The sequence below is a fragment of the Pavona decussata genome, unplaced genomic scaffold (assembly GCF_977016875.1).
Source record: "Pavona decussata unplaced genomic scaffold, jaPavDecu1.1 SCAFFOLD_2, whole genome shotgun sequence".
Classification (NCBI taxonomy): domain Eukaryota; kingdom Metazoa; phylum Cnidaria; class Anthozoa; order Scleractinia; family Agariciidae; genus Pavona; species Pavona decussata.
This window is the reverse complement of record NW_028145426.1, coordinates 1,566,898-1,581,196: the sequence shown is the minus strand read 5'-3', so window position 1 is coordinate 1,581,196 and position 14,299 is coordinate 1,566,898. Positions and strand designations below refer to the sequence as shown.

Sequence of the window (14,299 nt, the reverse complement as noted above, 5' to 3'; positions counted from 1 at the left end):
AAATTCACATGTAGAGGCTGTCATGCCTGTTATGTCGAGGAAACCACTCGACATTTTGCCAGTGTCCACGAACATTTCCACACATACCACATTTCTTACATCGTCAGGCATTTACAGCCAAATTCATTGTTTCGCTCTGCGCGCTTTGCAATCTTCTGTTCCGTCAATCAAGATTGGGGGCGGGGTTATGCAAACAACGCAACGCGCTCGCCCAGTTTCGCCCGCTTGCAATTCTTACGAGACGAGGGAAAATAGAACTGAAAATGACTCGAGAATATCCAAGAGAATTGCGATGGAGAGTGGTATTTTTGTTGAAAGGAGGATGGAGGGTAGCAGACATTGCTTCAGTCTTGCAAGCTAGGGAGACTTTCGCAAGAAAGATCAAAAGAATTGTCGACGCAAACCAGTCGATTGAGTATCGCCCAAGGCAGGGAAACTTGGAACGCCTCTTGAGCGATTTTTCGACTTCAGTTATAAGGAGACTGCTCATGTTCAAACAGTATTATCTTAGTCCATGATGCATTGCAACTGTCTCTGCAATGTACTCTTTTCACTATCCTTGTGTATCTGGGATGCAATCTTGCGGCTGCTACGGTGCACATTTACATTTCACTGCCAGTGTGGGACTACCATGACAAAAACAACTTTCAATAAAGCTTGTAAATTGAATTTTTAATTGTGTATGTTCTCTCCCTAACAAGGTCAATGTACATTGATATTATTTATACCACACTGTATGTATAATTGTTGCTGTTATAAAGCTGGAATGTCCTATAACTTTTTGTGTCAATCATTGCTTTTTTTCTATACAAGTATTAAAAAGGAAACCCTCAGTTTTGATTCACAAATCTCCGGATGATTCTTGTTAAATGGACAGTGAACGTTGATGATGACCAATTAAGAACTGTTAGAGCATTTGTCAATCAGATAAATTTGTGTATTTGGTTCAGGGTCTTACTTAAAAGTAAGCTTTGCTCAAACATTTAGGGGTTCGGGGCACTGATTTCGGGCCCGTATGTAATTTCCGTTTGATTATTAGAACAACCAAGTTTCAGAGGGGGGGGAGGGGTAGGGGAATGGACTTTGTTTGTCAAATAAATTGTCACAGGCCACTTACCAAAAATGAGGGCTATCTCAAAAAAAAAATAATAATAATAATAAATAATAATAATAATAAAAATAATAATAATAATAATAACAGGAAAAAATATATATTTGGAAATTAAGGTTTTTTCCTTTGTTCTCTTTCGACTTTGTATTGCTCTCATTCTTGGAGTAATGGCGCATGACAGATCATTTGAAAGCCCATGCCAATTCTTTTCCAGGAGCTTGGTCGTATCAGTGGCGAAAAGCAGCCCCCAGCCCTTCAACTTTCCTCAGTTTTTGTTCAACAGTCTTGTTAGTAGACATAATAACAGCTGACATGATGTACAGTGTACCAACAGTATTGTATAATTTGTAACTCCTTGAATGTTGATGTTTCCTTTTGCCCCATCTTTGAAACACTGAGAATCTTGCAAAAATAAGCCCACAAAATGTGGATGCATATTATGTAGCAACAACTTCAATTCTCCCCATGAGCAAAAATAACAACAGCATTCAGAAACCAGCTTCATGTATTATTCAGAAGCACAGGACGTTGGTCTCAAGGCATGTTGCTCAAACAGTTCAGTTTAAAACCAAGAGAGTTAGCCGCCGGTGGTTGACCCTCAATTTGACCACTGTACATTTTTATCTGCATACATTAGAGCAGGGCATTTTTAACAGTCAGCATTGTCTCTTTTCTTGAATTTTACTTTTAATCCTTTATCATCCCATCAGCAACAGTAGCACTATTGTTAGTGAATTCAACAGTATAAGAGGAACTGAAATGTAAAAAAAAAAAAAAAAAATGCAGATATCAGTAACTTGGTTCAGCTTATATTAAATTCCTACACAAAAATAACTGTACATTCACCTTTACTGAGTACCCAAAGTGGGCCTACATGTATAATAAAAACAGATCCACAGTACATGAAGATACAGTACAGGTCAAATGATGGGTGCCTGGAAAAAAGCCTTAAATGACTTCTGATAAATAGCTAGATTCTCCTTCCAAATTTCATTGTATTCGCCTATGAAACAAAAGGAGAATTTGACCTTACATCAAAAGTCACTTAGGGCCTTATTCCACGTAGCCCTTCAAATGTAAGTTGAGAGTCACTCGAAACTCGAATGATGCTACTTGATTCTCGATCTTCAAAACTCAGAAACCTCAAGTCTTGAGTCGAGAGCTCTGAGATTAAAGTTGGGTGCTTCAAGTTTTGAGTCAGGTGTACACTTTACATACTGTAATTCATATCATTGTTTTCAAATCTCACCCAATCTAAGTTATTATCCTTTCTTTCTGTTAAAAGTAGTTATACTGTCAAAAAAGGTAACCTTCACTGTTTTCAAGGGGCTTTTAGATAGAAATTAATTTTGCATGAAATCAGTACCAAATCCAGGAGAGTGGTGGAGGACAGGTTGGGATGGAGCCCACCCACAAAGCCTTTCTCATGTATGAAATCAATCTACATGTTCAGCCTGTAAAGCTGCTTCATGCCTGATGTTAGAGAAGCTTCTTTCCAAGCCTTACTCAATGAAAATCATGTTTGAGTGCGAGATGGCAGACAAGATCAGATACAGGTGTAGATCTTCATTACACTGCAGCCATGTTGAGTCTCAGGGGAATAAAAAGCTTTGTTTTTGCACGGCAAGCCTTGCACTGAATTCACATCTGGCCGAGGCTAGCTGTGTGAAAACAAAGCTTTATATTCCTCCAAGACTCAACATGGCCGCCAAGTGATAAGGGTCTATATTTCTCTTGCTTTGTGAGTGTGAGGGAGGGGGAGGAGGTTGCACTATCTGGGAGGAGAAGTGACCACACAATAAGTCAATAGATTCCCACAGGCAGGTAGCATGAAAAAAGGAAAAATCAAAACAGGTGGAAACAAATTGGTGAAAAAACCACCTTCTTGGGTCAATTTTTTTCCTGCCCATTTTGACTTATTCTTCCATTATCTGCACCTGGGTTTCTGAGGATGTCTCTACTGTAGTTGCTGCCAGGCTCTGGCTACTAATCCCGTGGGGTTATGAATGTTGCCTAGAGTCCCATCCCTCCCCTTCTCCCCACCCCCCCCCCCCCCCACAAACTAGAATTCATAAACAAGAATCTGTAAATTAAATATGCAATGTAAATTCTGATCTTTGGACTCAATCAGAACATTTCTTAACCCTCTCTCTCCTACATGTACATGCGCGTTTCTTTACCTAAATTTCCAAAATGGTAAAGAAAATTAATACAATGCTAGTCTGTTTAAAAGGTCTTGATGAAAGTAGTTCTCATTTCTGATATCAAGATAAGTGAAGGGAGCTGGGTCTTTTATAGCAATGGTTTTAAAAATTAATATCAAAATTAACTAAAACTATTAAAATTTATGGATCGACACTCACAATAGGTATATACCTACATGTACAAACTGCTCATTTATTTTGCATCTTTTAACATACAGACCCACCCAAAATATGTCAGTCCGTAAATGCATTGCATTTAAAAAAATCCACAAATCATAGGGGTAGTAAACCGCATCACACATGAAGAAAACCAGGGGGTACCATTTTTCCTTTAGATTTATGCAAAGATCTTTCAAAGACCAGTTTGCTAACAAAATTTCACTGCAATTGACCAAAATCATATTGACCAAGTTATGATTTGGGGACCCAATGTAGTAGGTCTCCATAAGAAAGGGTCAACAAACAATGACCTGATTTGAACCACTATCACATATTGTACATGCAAAGAGGAAAAGAAGCCGTTATGTGCATCTTACTTCTCATGACAGTTCGTATAGAGTGTATAAGGTTGATAACTTGATGTTTTGTTCCTCTATCTTCTCCAAATCCTGATAACTGGTCAGTTCCCCATCCCACTAAAAAGAAAGATAAAGAATAATGAACATTGATCCTGTATTTTAAAATATATATATCAGTCAGTACACTGAACTCAAATGTTCAGTTGCAGTGCTGACATTAGGGACCTTAAGTAGAGACAATGACGACGCCAACAAAAACGGAACCTAAAAATTACATTTCACGTTTTCTGAATAAATTTGCGATAACTACTACTCATTTAGTTTGTGTTGTGGCCTAACTATCCAGAAGCTTACATCGTGGGGGAGGCTTTAACGTTCAGAAAGAGAAATGAAAATTAATCATCATTTGTTCATGTTCTCCACAAAACCTTGAATGTGGTCATTTCACACTGTTGTTTTGCAGAGGACCGCAAAGAAATGTACCAAAGTTTGTAACGCACGTACAGAGCCAGTGTTTTGCTAATTTTAAAAAGTATTGTTTTCTGATGTATTTGTTGCCGTCGTTGTCGTTGTTGCTTAAGGTCCCTACTGTTAGAAGAACTGGGAAAAACAATTGATGTAAGTGAAAGTATGTGTGAGTGTGTGTGTGTGTGTGGGAGGGGGGTGGGGGTGGGGGAAGGGGTCAATTTGCTTGATTGTATGTGTATGTGGCTGACCAGTGTATTGAAGTGCACTGCAAGGAAGTGACACTGTTGTAAGGTTAAAAAAAAAAATCACGAGACCATCAAATGCCCTGGAGTAGGCTAATTACCGATCCTGGAAACAGACAATTATGTATCAGTCAATTCCAAGCGCGATCATCCCCCCCCCCCCCCCCCCGGGCAACCCCCGGGCATTTGACCCCTGTTCGGCTCCACATAGTGGGGCATTTGACGCGAATAGAAACCCGACCCATCGGGCATTTGACCCATCGAAAAAATGCTGGTCAGCGGTCACGTTTAAAAACGATTTGTACTCCATGTAACATGTCACAACTCCTCGTGGTTTTCGACAAAATTTATGTTGATATATGCGAGCTCCAGCGTATTAAAATATTTGGAATTTTCAAAAGGACGTGAGGAAAGCTGTTTTAGCGTCACATTCGAAGAATTTGTATCAAAAGGTAAGCTGTGAAGCCTTTCTTTAGCTAATCTTTAGTAATCTAAAGCGTAATCTTAAAATTATCGCGGCGTAAAATTATTGGGAGCAAGCACACTACACTAATGAAGCGTTCAGCACAAAAAAGCGTTAGCCATGCACTGAGAGTCTAGTTGAATCCTTCGAAACTATAAAATCGCTAGCATAAGTACATAACGATTTTGGATGATGATGCATTGATGCGTAAATTTTGTTCGGGCTTCGGTTTTAATCCTTGTGTCGTACTTTATGAGAATATTTCGTTAATAATTCTGTCGTCAATACCAGATATTATATTTATATATACATGTAAATAGAGCTAGCGAATACAAAAAAAAAAAACCAACACGATGACTTTTCAGCCCCAACCAGTGGGGCATTTGACCTAGAAATCGGCCCATATAGCGGGGAATTTGATCAGGCATTTTTAAAAAAGTCAAATGCCCGGGGGTTTGCCCGGGGGGGGGGGGGGGGGGGATGATCGCTTTTGGAATTGACCCAGACATAATAGTGGGAAATGGGAGAGGGGTGGGCACTACTGGAACAGACTGATGCATAAATTCACCTACACGTTCTCTGAGGCCTACCTATATGATAATGTATCTATACAAAATAACAATACCAGATGCGGTGACTATTTTGAGCGGATTTACAAAATTACCCTTTCCACTCCACTAAAATAAAATCAACGTACGGACCTGGTTCGATGGATCACCAAAGCATGCTGTCTCTAAATAATGCCACCATTGACTGTCATTACGAAATGCCACTGATGGTTAGTGATTATGAGAAAATCATACTCTACGAGGTTACAATCATATACCGTGTATACACGAAAGTGAATATTAATTTGATCGCTCGATCCTGTTTAACCACCGCGTGTCACCTCTGTATACGATTGCTTAGATCTTTGCTCAATTGTTTTACTACAATGGAACGAATATTACCTTTCGCCAGAAAACGCTCCTCGTGAAGCACAGCTACAGCATTTACGAGTAATAAACAAGCTTCCAGCAAACTGTAAAACGTGAGCGCCATCTTGGATTTTCTGACGTGTCGACATGCGCAAAAGCATCGCCTGGAAGTTCATCCCCAGTGTCTTGCGGTCTTTTTGTCAACAACTTCCGGCGGAAATGAGTGTAAATGCAACATGGCGGCTTGATGATGCAGAGAATACACTTTTATTCACTGTTCAAAGTCTCGTCATCTTAGTAATAATTTTGCTTGTTGTCGAATTTATTATTTTTTCCCAAATACTGCAGAATGTTTTCGGGATAATTCGATCTTGACAGCCAAATTCGTGAACGTGCAATTCGCCACCGATTTTTCGATGATATCAGAGTGAGTCATGGAGCAGAAATGATGCAATTTGAGTGGAATATTTCATTTCTCCAGCGGCAGATGAAAACAAAACGGTACTTTAGAAATATGAGGTGGGAAGGTGTACGTGGCTTTCCCTCAAACAGCCACCTTTGCATCTTACGTGTCCTTAAACTTAGTAAAATTTGCCTCCCTTTCTAAGCCGTGTTAGTCTTGTTTACGAGTCAGAACCAGTACAGTTTCAGTCACCCCTTGGATTATACAACTGAGAAGACAACAATGTTCTTAGTAAAGGTGTATGTTTATTTCATTTTACTGATTGGATTGAGTGATCTAACCTACGCGTCTCTGCTGATGAATTATCCTTTCCATAATTCTGGGTGAGTATTTTGACAGTTCTCTTCCGAGATCTTTTATTCTCCCAGGTGGAAATCTTATTAAGATCTTGTAAGATCTTACAAGATCTTGTAAGAATCTTATAAGAATGAAAATAACACTAAGATCTTAATAAGATTTTGTTAAGATTTGTTAAGATTTCAGATCTTAATAAGATCTTACAACACTTCTTAATAAAATCTTAATACAAACTATACAATCTTCAGCATTTTAAGATCTTACAAAATCTTACTAAATTCTTGTAAGATACTTATAAGAATCTTAATAATATCCTCAACCTAACAATCAATAAGATCTTAAAAAGTTTTTAATAAGATCTTATTCATTTCTTAATATTTTCTCATTAAGATCTTGTAAAAATTGGTGACAAGATCTTACCAGCATTCTTGTTAAGATCTTAAGAGTTAACTAACAAGAATCTTGTTAAGATCTTACTATAAATTAAAAATAAGATCTTAAACAGATTTTGATAAGATCTTACCTATTTCTTAATGTTTTCTTAATAAGATCTTAATCCAGATTTGCACCATGATCTTACAACCATTCTGATTAAGATCTTACTAACTTACAATTATCTTGGTAAGATCTTAGCTTAGCATAAATTAAGAATAAGATCTTTAAAAACAGTTCTTATGAAGATCTTGTAAAACAAAAACAAAAACTTCTTAATAAGATGTTAGTTCAATTCTTTATTAAGATCTCATAATATCTTACAAGAATCTTAACAGTATCTAATAATAAATAAACATGCCAGCAAGACTCTCACACTGACTGTGATATGCTCTTTACTAGTGTTTTGTTATTAACAATAAAATTTAGTTGTTTGTTGTGACATCTTGTACATCTTAATACTGTCTTCTTCAGTGTCCTAAGTTGATAAACGCTATGTAGACATGTCTGTTTCTAAACAAAGGCTTTAAAGATATGACTGTTAAGACTTACAATTTGCAGTTTACAGATTGTATTTAGATACAAAATAACTAAATCCACGGTCCTACGCTGAAACTCATTTGTGAAAACACAATTACTTACAAACCTTCTTTGATGAATCTCAACTCCATGTAAAGCAAAAATGAACAACAATGTTTTGAATCATAATTCGTACGACTTTCATGCACAATGTTAGCTTTTAAAATGAGCAAGAGAACGTGGAAAAGTTAAACGTGGTGTCACAACAACACCGGCAGCCATCTTGGATTTCATTCGGACTGGGAAGATTGGGCACGATTTTGGTCAGCAGATATGCCACTGCAGGCTCGGAGAAAGACCGTTTGATGTTAGATTTTAGGCGGGATTCAAGTATACAGCACACATTTCCTCTGGATTTTACCTCTGTTTAAGCTAAAAAAAATAATGGCTTCATGCAGCAAACTGTGAACAACCACTTTTTAGAAAGAGGTAAGTTTCAATGCCAATCATTTTGTGAAAGACTGCATGAAAATGTGTGATCGTCCACGCGAATTACAGACAACGTGCATGCACTTGTGCTTCTTGAAGATTAGGGCCATTTATACGGGAGAAAATAAGACACGTCTTATCCAAGACGCGTCTCAAATAAGACGCGAGCTGATCGTATAAACGGCACAAAATAAGCGTTCGTGTCTTATTTTAGACGCGACTAAAATAAGACGCGTCTAACTCTGGAACAGGAGCTTGAGCTGTTCTTGTCTTGGTCGCGTCTTAAATAAGACGTGAACTTCCTCGTATAAATGGTACACGCGTCTTAAATAAGACGTGAACTACAAATGAGCATGCGTAAGAGCGAGTGACGCGTCATGACACACGTCACTGACCGCTCTCAGCTCTTCAAAATGGCTTCGCAGTGTTCACAGTCCGCTTTGCAGTGTTCAAAAACACCAGCAACACTGGCAGCAAAAAAGAAATACGTGGACTACCACGGAAGAGAAGGAGTTTCTGCTTATTTGCAAAGAGAGGGCAATTGCCGAAGAGCTGGACAATTGTGTTACAGGCGCCGGTGTAAGTTACTTCTGTTGTCACTCTTGTTTACATTCAACGTTTATCCTTTCGCAATTGGTACAGATGAAAAGTTGTTGCAAATCATTGCTAATTAGCATGGTTGCTAATGGTAACGTCGCATGTAAACGAGGCTGTATCAAAAATAAGACGCGGGTCGTTTATACGTGATTTTCATGTCTTACGCAGGACGCGATCGTATAAACGGTACAGTTCGCGTCTTATTTAAGACGCGTCTTAAATAAGACGCGTCTTATTTTCTCCCGTATAAATGGCCCTATTGTTGAGGTGGTCATTCCCTATCATTGTGATCACTCAGAAGAACTGATTTAAAGTGCACAAGTTTCTGTTTTACTGTAGATTTTCAATTCCATTTTGTTGTCAAGGTTGGGACTCAAGACTGCAGCTTCAGAGTCAAGTCACCAAATCCTGCTCAATAAAGTCACTTATGTTTATGACCGTTGGAGCCTATTTTAACTGATTTAATTTTGTTGTGAATTGTGAGTTCTGCTACTTCTACTCAGGAACAATAATACTAAATAAAATTTTGTAACTTGCATTTTAAATGGCAGTATTTGATCAGTACTTGATATCATAGTTGAAAACAGTAAGCAAAGCAACAATTCTTTTGATCATTGCAATCATTTTTTCTTAAAGAGTGACCTATTTCACTGCAGGTGCAACTACAATGTAAGTTGCACCACCCAGACAGTCACATACAATTAACAATGAAATCATCATACTCATCTTTTTGTACTTGAGCTTAGAATTTTCTTTTTACATCAAAGTTACATGTAAATTTAGACTTGGGTTTCCTATGAACAAGGCAGCCAGTACTGAGTTGTCTGCATGTGCTGCTACAAATCATTGTGAGAATGCTGACTGAAGTAACCAGTCAATTATTTGGAGAATGACATAACACTGTGTAGGTCAGGACATAAGTTAACACAACTGTCTTATTTTCCTGTTCAGGTCCCTCTAGCCCTGGATGTGCAGCTAAATCAAATGTGGGAGAAGACTAATTTTTCAATATTTTATTGATTTCATAAGTTAGAGCTGGCAAGCAACACTTGCAAAGTGAAAGCTTCCGTGGTATTTTTCTGAGCCACCACAAACTGTCAAAGTGCATGTTTAGAGCCAGTTGAACTGAGTGACCATCTGTGAGTTAACAACTCTCAATAGTTGTTGAAATGCTGCTCCCCTTTCCTCTGGGCCAATGTTGATTGAGCGAATTGGTGTGCACGTTGTCATTGCTTCCATTTTACTTTGCTTAGGAGGGGAAGGGAGGGAGATGCTTCTAACAAACAGTGTTTCAACATTTTGACGCCAATGGTAGGTTGCTGTCGGCATTTACTCAGAGGCAAATAGTAGATGTGACTTGACCAATGGGGGCATACACTTCATTAAAACCTTACTTAATAAAATAATAATTATTGTTCTTATTGGTGGCTTTTTTAGCAAGGAAAATAGCATCAAAAAAATTATATAAAATTATCTTTTTTTTTTGTAATTTTCTTGTTTTCTCCACTGGGGCCATACAGGATAATTTCAAGCTTTCGTGTTTCCTTGCTTTTAACATGCAGACTGGTTATTCATCTTAAATTCTTACTTAAACTCCTACTTTGTGATTAAATGTAGTCACTCAATTTAGGTAATTGTACAAGAACATAGCTAGTGCATGTGAGTTGCTAAAATGTAAAATTGTTAAAATAGGAGCTAGTACTAAGAGCTTGTTAAGTCAAATAAACTTCATTTTTTGGTTCCAAAACATTTGAGTATGCAACTCTCGTTGATTTTGATGTTGATGTAGTGGAAACCCTTGCTAGAATACTACAAGAGTCTTGCGATAACTTGTAGGAATCTTGAAAGAGCCTAGAAAACTCAGGAACTACAAAACATTTCTGTCAGAAAGATTATTGCAAGGTCTTGTAAGAATATATAAGATTTCTGCAAGATTCTTACAAGATCTTGGGTAAATCTTAAAAGATTGTGTAAGGCTCTTACAAGATCTTGTAAGAATCTTAAAAGATTGTGTAAGACTCTTACAAGATCTTGGGTGAATCTTAAAAGATTGTGTAAGACTCTTACAAGATCTTGTAAGAATCTTAAAAGATTGTGTAAGACTCTTACAAGATCTTGTAAGAATCTTAAAAGATTGTGTAAGATTCTTACAAGATCTTTTAAGATTTCTGTAAGATTTCAACCAGATCTTGTAAGAACCTTTAACATTTCAGTAAGATTATGTCAGAATCTTATAAGAATTTGCAATATCTTACAAGTTCTTTTAAGAAACTTACAAGAATCTTACAAGTATCTTACAAGATTCTTGTAAGAATCTTACAAGAATCTTACAAGTATCTTACAAGAATCTTGATAAGAGAATTACTAAGATCTTATTAAGAAACTTAACAAGAATCTTGTAAGATCTTGATAAGATTTCCACCTGGGCTAGTTTAGCCGCAGGTTTTATTCATGAATGCAATCTCTGGCAACATCAACTCAGTCCCCACAAAAAAGAAAAAAAAAGTGTCGCGAACGCATCCATTTTGACCTTGGTATGGAAGAACAGCTTTTAATTATTTCTGTATTTTTGACAAATTCAACATGTGTTTATTTTACTATGCAAACTGTCACTATTACATGTATACACGTAACGCAAACCTCCACTCTCGCGCGAGAAGCAACAGCAGTCTTCTTGCGTTGCGTGACGACTCACAGATAAATAGGTTATCAAAAAGAGAACTTGCTCGCAGGTTATTGCTTGGAAGAAGGGGCCGGCTGACTAAACTTTTGCAGCCTCTATTAAATCAAACAGTTCTTAGTCTTACATTTTTAAGTGTAGATGTACACAGCCACTGTTTGGATTCCAATTTAGGTAACTTTGATCTTGTTACAGATTGTGGCACAGACAGCACATCCTTGACCTTGTCAACTGGGACCCTTTCGAAGATGACCCTTTTGAAATTGACTTCTCCCACAACCATGATTTGAACTTTCCCAGAATTCAATGGCCGGCGTGGGCTGACAATCACATGAGAGTCCCACACTCTTTGGTAACTAGAGATGACAAAAACAGTTATCAGCTCTTCCTGGACGTCAAAGGATTCGATCCCGAAGAACTGTCATTGGAATTGGTCGGTCGAGAACTGGTGATCATTGGCGATCACACCTGCAAACATAACCAAAAGGAACCGTGCTTTCAGAGAAGATTATGTTTTACACGTGTATTGCCAGACAACGTGGATTTAACCTCCGTGAAAGCGACTATGACCGAGCGTAACTTTCTTAAAATCGACGCCAGTAAAAATACGGCTTATGATGGCTATGGTGATATTCACATTGTCGTCCGTGAGAGGACTGAAAAGAAGAAGCAGCAGAAAACTGAGAATCGTTTTGAACATGCGCATGGTACCATAAGAGAACCGGACAAGATGGAGGAAGAAGCCACTGTAGAAGTTGTTTCTGATGAGGCAGAAGCCATAATGTCCGAGTAATGAACTTGATGCATTGATCATTGTCAAATGCTGCAATCCCAGCTATCAAACTGACATTATAACTACATAAACGCTTAATTTTTGATACATTGTGTGTAAGAGCTGATTTAATTTTGACGGAGAATGATTTGCATTTACTGCCAAACAACTCAGTATTATTATTGCATATCTAATGCCTTGTCGGACAGCAGAAAGAGTAGCTGTTGTTCTTGCGAAAATGTTTGTTGTATTTGTTTTGTATTATACTTCCCCAATACGGATCAGATCGGATATAAACTAAACTTCAGTGTGATGAATCGAATGTCAAAGGAATTTGACGTTCTAAGTTGTGATACAACTGTACTAGAATGCTGCGAATATTTTAAGCGTGCCTTGGTTTGAAATTATGTGATGCACAAAGGAAAATATTATTCGGAAATAACTACGACATTTGAATTTAAATGCCGCTTTTTTGACAAGCTTCATAAATAATCGTACCTCCCAGGGGTACTTTCATGTAAGGGGCATGGTTGGTCGCTGTCGTTTAGGGTTGCACACGAAGAAATGAAAACATTTAAACTTCATAGTTTCTTCACAACTACCAGCCTCAATAACAAGCATCAGCATGTTGTTTTAGTAATGGTATATGGTTTAGGGTTCCGAATAAAGCTTGCGTCACGAGCCCAAAGAGGTCTCCTTTGGAGGTTTATTACAAATTTACCAACCAGCATACCCGCCCTTTCCACTCTGGAGTCTCCACGGAAATGTCCCTATAATTTCCAATTTTGTCACATTCGTGAGACTTAAGTTGAAAGTTTTCCTTCTTTGACGGGCTAATGAAGTACTGTTTTCCCTTTGATGAAAAAATCAGTTGGTTGATGCTAATAAGGAGCGTTTAATATATAATGAATCAGGCTTGCTACTTAATGAACTAGTCCACTTGATGTATCACAATAGAGTGATATCAACGAAAGCTATCAGTCAGCTGAAACGGTAAAGCACTCATTAATTTGACTTCTTTTATTCACTTGGATATGTTAACGCTGAAGCTTATTCCCACAAGCTTGTTTATGGGCAGTTTTCTAATGCTTCAAGAAACCAACGTGTGGAACCAATTTGGAAAAGCGATTCAGTGTGTTTCGTCATATGCTCGTATCAGTACGTTTATATATGAAGGCAGAAACTAAAGGATATGATCTGACTTGTATTCGCGTTAATTTATATCAGTAGACGAACTTCGTGTCGATTTAATCAAATGTTGTTTGCCCAGATTAGTCCAGATTGTGGAGTTTCAGTGTACAAACTGCCGCTGAAAAATGATTTTTAAAAACTTACTCAGTTTCATTGCTTCAAATTTCCGTGGAATGTAGGTAAACCTTGTTAAGTTTTCCAAACCTTAAAATATTCAGTTTTCATTTTGTTACTGATGAACCATCTATCTAATGAAGACTAATCGTATCTCCCAGATTCCGGTCCTCTTCATAAATGCCTCAATGATACAATTAAGACACCTCGAGACAATTCAGAGGCCACTGTAGGGATGTGGTATGCACGAAATGCTCCTTTCGTTTATAAAAGTTTGTGATGCTAAAAGCTTTGTATGTACTTTGAAAAACGGACAATGCACACAAAAGAGCTTTCGGCGTATTCAAAGATTTTAACAAACTGAACAGCAGCGGACTTCAAAGGCAGCTGTGCCATTTCACAAGCTAATTTCTTTTGTCGGTGTTAGTTTTCGCCTTAATAGAGATTATTCCAACTGATATCAACCCGACGATTAGATAGAGCATTTTAATGACATTTAACGGATGCCTCATCAACTTCACTTTTGCTGTAAATATCGGCTACAAGCCGCACAAAAGTAGGCCTGTCAGAATTGAAATATTTTGGTCTACGTCCAGATTCTTTTGAGGGTGGATTAAATTCAGTGATCGTAGATAAACTTTATCACCTGGGATTGGATTAGTTTTCGTGCCGTTTCAAGGGTAAAGTGAACAGTTAATCGGATCGACACACCGCACAAAGGTATTACGGAGCTGTTTCGGCTCGAAACCTATCCTATGTAACAGTGTTTATAATGTTTACAATTGTGGGCCATATTATGCTATTGTCTGTTCACATTATAAT

General features: G+C 37.8%; 2 protein-coding genes and 1 long non-coding RNA gene across 3 annotated transcripts; 2 read left to right on the top strand and 1 right to left on the bottom strand.

Moving 5' to 3' along the window:
- Nucleotides 1-651: 651 nt before the first annotated feature.
- LOC146489931 (immediate early response 3-interacting protein 1-like) lies at nt 652-6,113 on the bottom strand. Its single transcript, XM_085120205.1, has 3 exons — nt 5,957-6,113; nt 3,852-3,950; nt 652-1,865 (listed from the first exon to the last, which is right to left on the bottom strand). Exons 1-3 carry the CDS (start codon nt 6,045-6,047, stop codon nt 1,810-1,812), a joined length of 246 nt encoding a protein of 81 aa, XP_084976331.1. The 5' UTR covers nt 6,048-6,113; the 3' UTR covers nt 652-1,809.
- A 106-nt stretch (nt 6,114-6,219) lies between these two features.
- On the top strand, nt 6,220-12,860 carry LOC146489929 (uncharacterized). Its single transcript, XM_085118799.1, has 2 exons — nt 6,220-6,709; nt 11,596-12,860. Exons 1-2 carry the CDS (start codon nt 6,609-6,611, stop codon nt 12,191-12,193), a joined length of 699 nt encoding a protein of 232 aa, XP_084974925.1. The 5' UTR covers nt 6,220-6,608; the 3' UTR covers nt 12,194-12,860.
- Nucleotides 7,323-10,469, top strand: LOC146489930 (uncharacterized). The gene is made up of 2 exons (XR_014866797.1): nt 7,323-8,123; nt 9,672-10,469. It is a non-coding gene; the product is annotated as an uncharacterized LOC146489930 (long non-coding RNA).
- Nucleotides 12,861-14,299: the final 1,439 nt, after the last annotated feature.

What these genes read in the sequence shown, in the direction of transcription:
- LOC146489931 (XM_085120205.1), bottom strand. Translation starts at nt 6,047, where the DNA reads ATGGCGCTCACGTTTTACAGTTTGCTGGAAGCTTGTTTATTACTCGTA. An exon ending in GGAGCGTTTTCTGGCGAAAG is followed by an intron (nt 3,951 to 5,956) that starts GTAATATTCGTT and finishes CTTTCTTTTTAG; the next exon opens with TGGGATGGGGAACTGACCAG. An exon ending in TATACGAACTGTCATGAGAA is followed by an intron (nt 1,866 to 3,851) that starts GTAAGATGCACA and finishes TTTACATTTCAG; the next exon opens with TTCCTCTTATACTGTTGAAT.
- LOC146489929 (XM_085118799.1), top strand. Translation starts at nt 6,609, where the DNA reads ATGTTCTTAGTAAAGGTGTATGTTTATTTCATTTTACTGATTGGATTG. An exon ending in TATCCTTTCCATAATTCTGG is followed by an intron (nt 6,710 to 11,595) that starts GTGAGTATTTTG and finishes ATCTTGTTACAG; the next exon opens with ATTGTGGCACAGACAGCACA.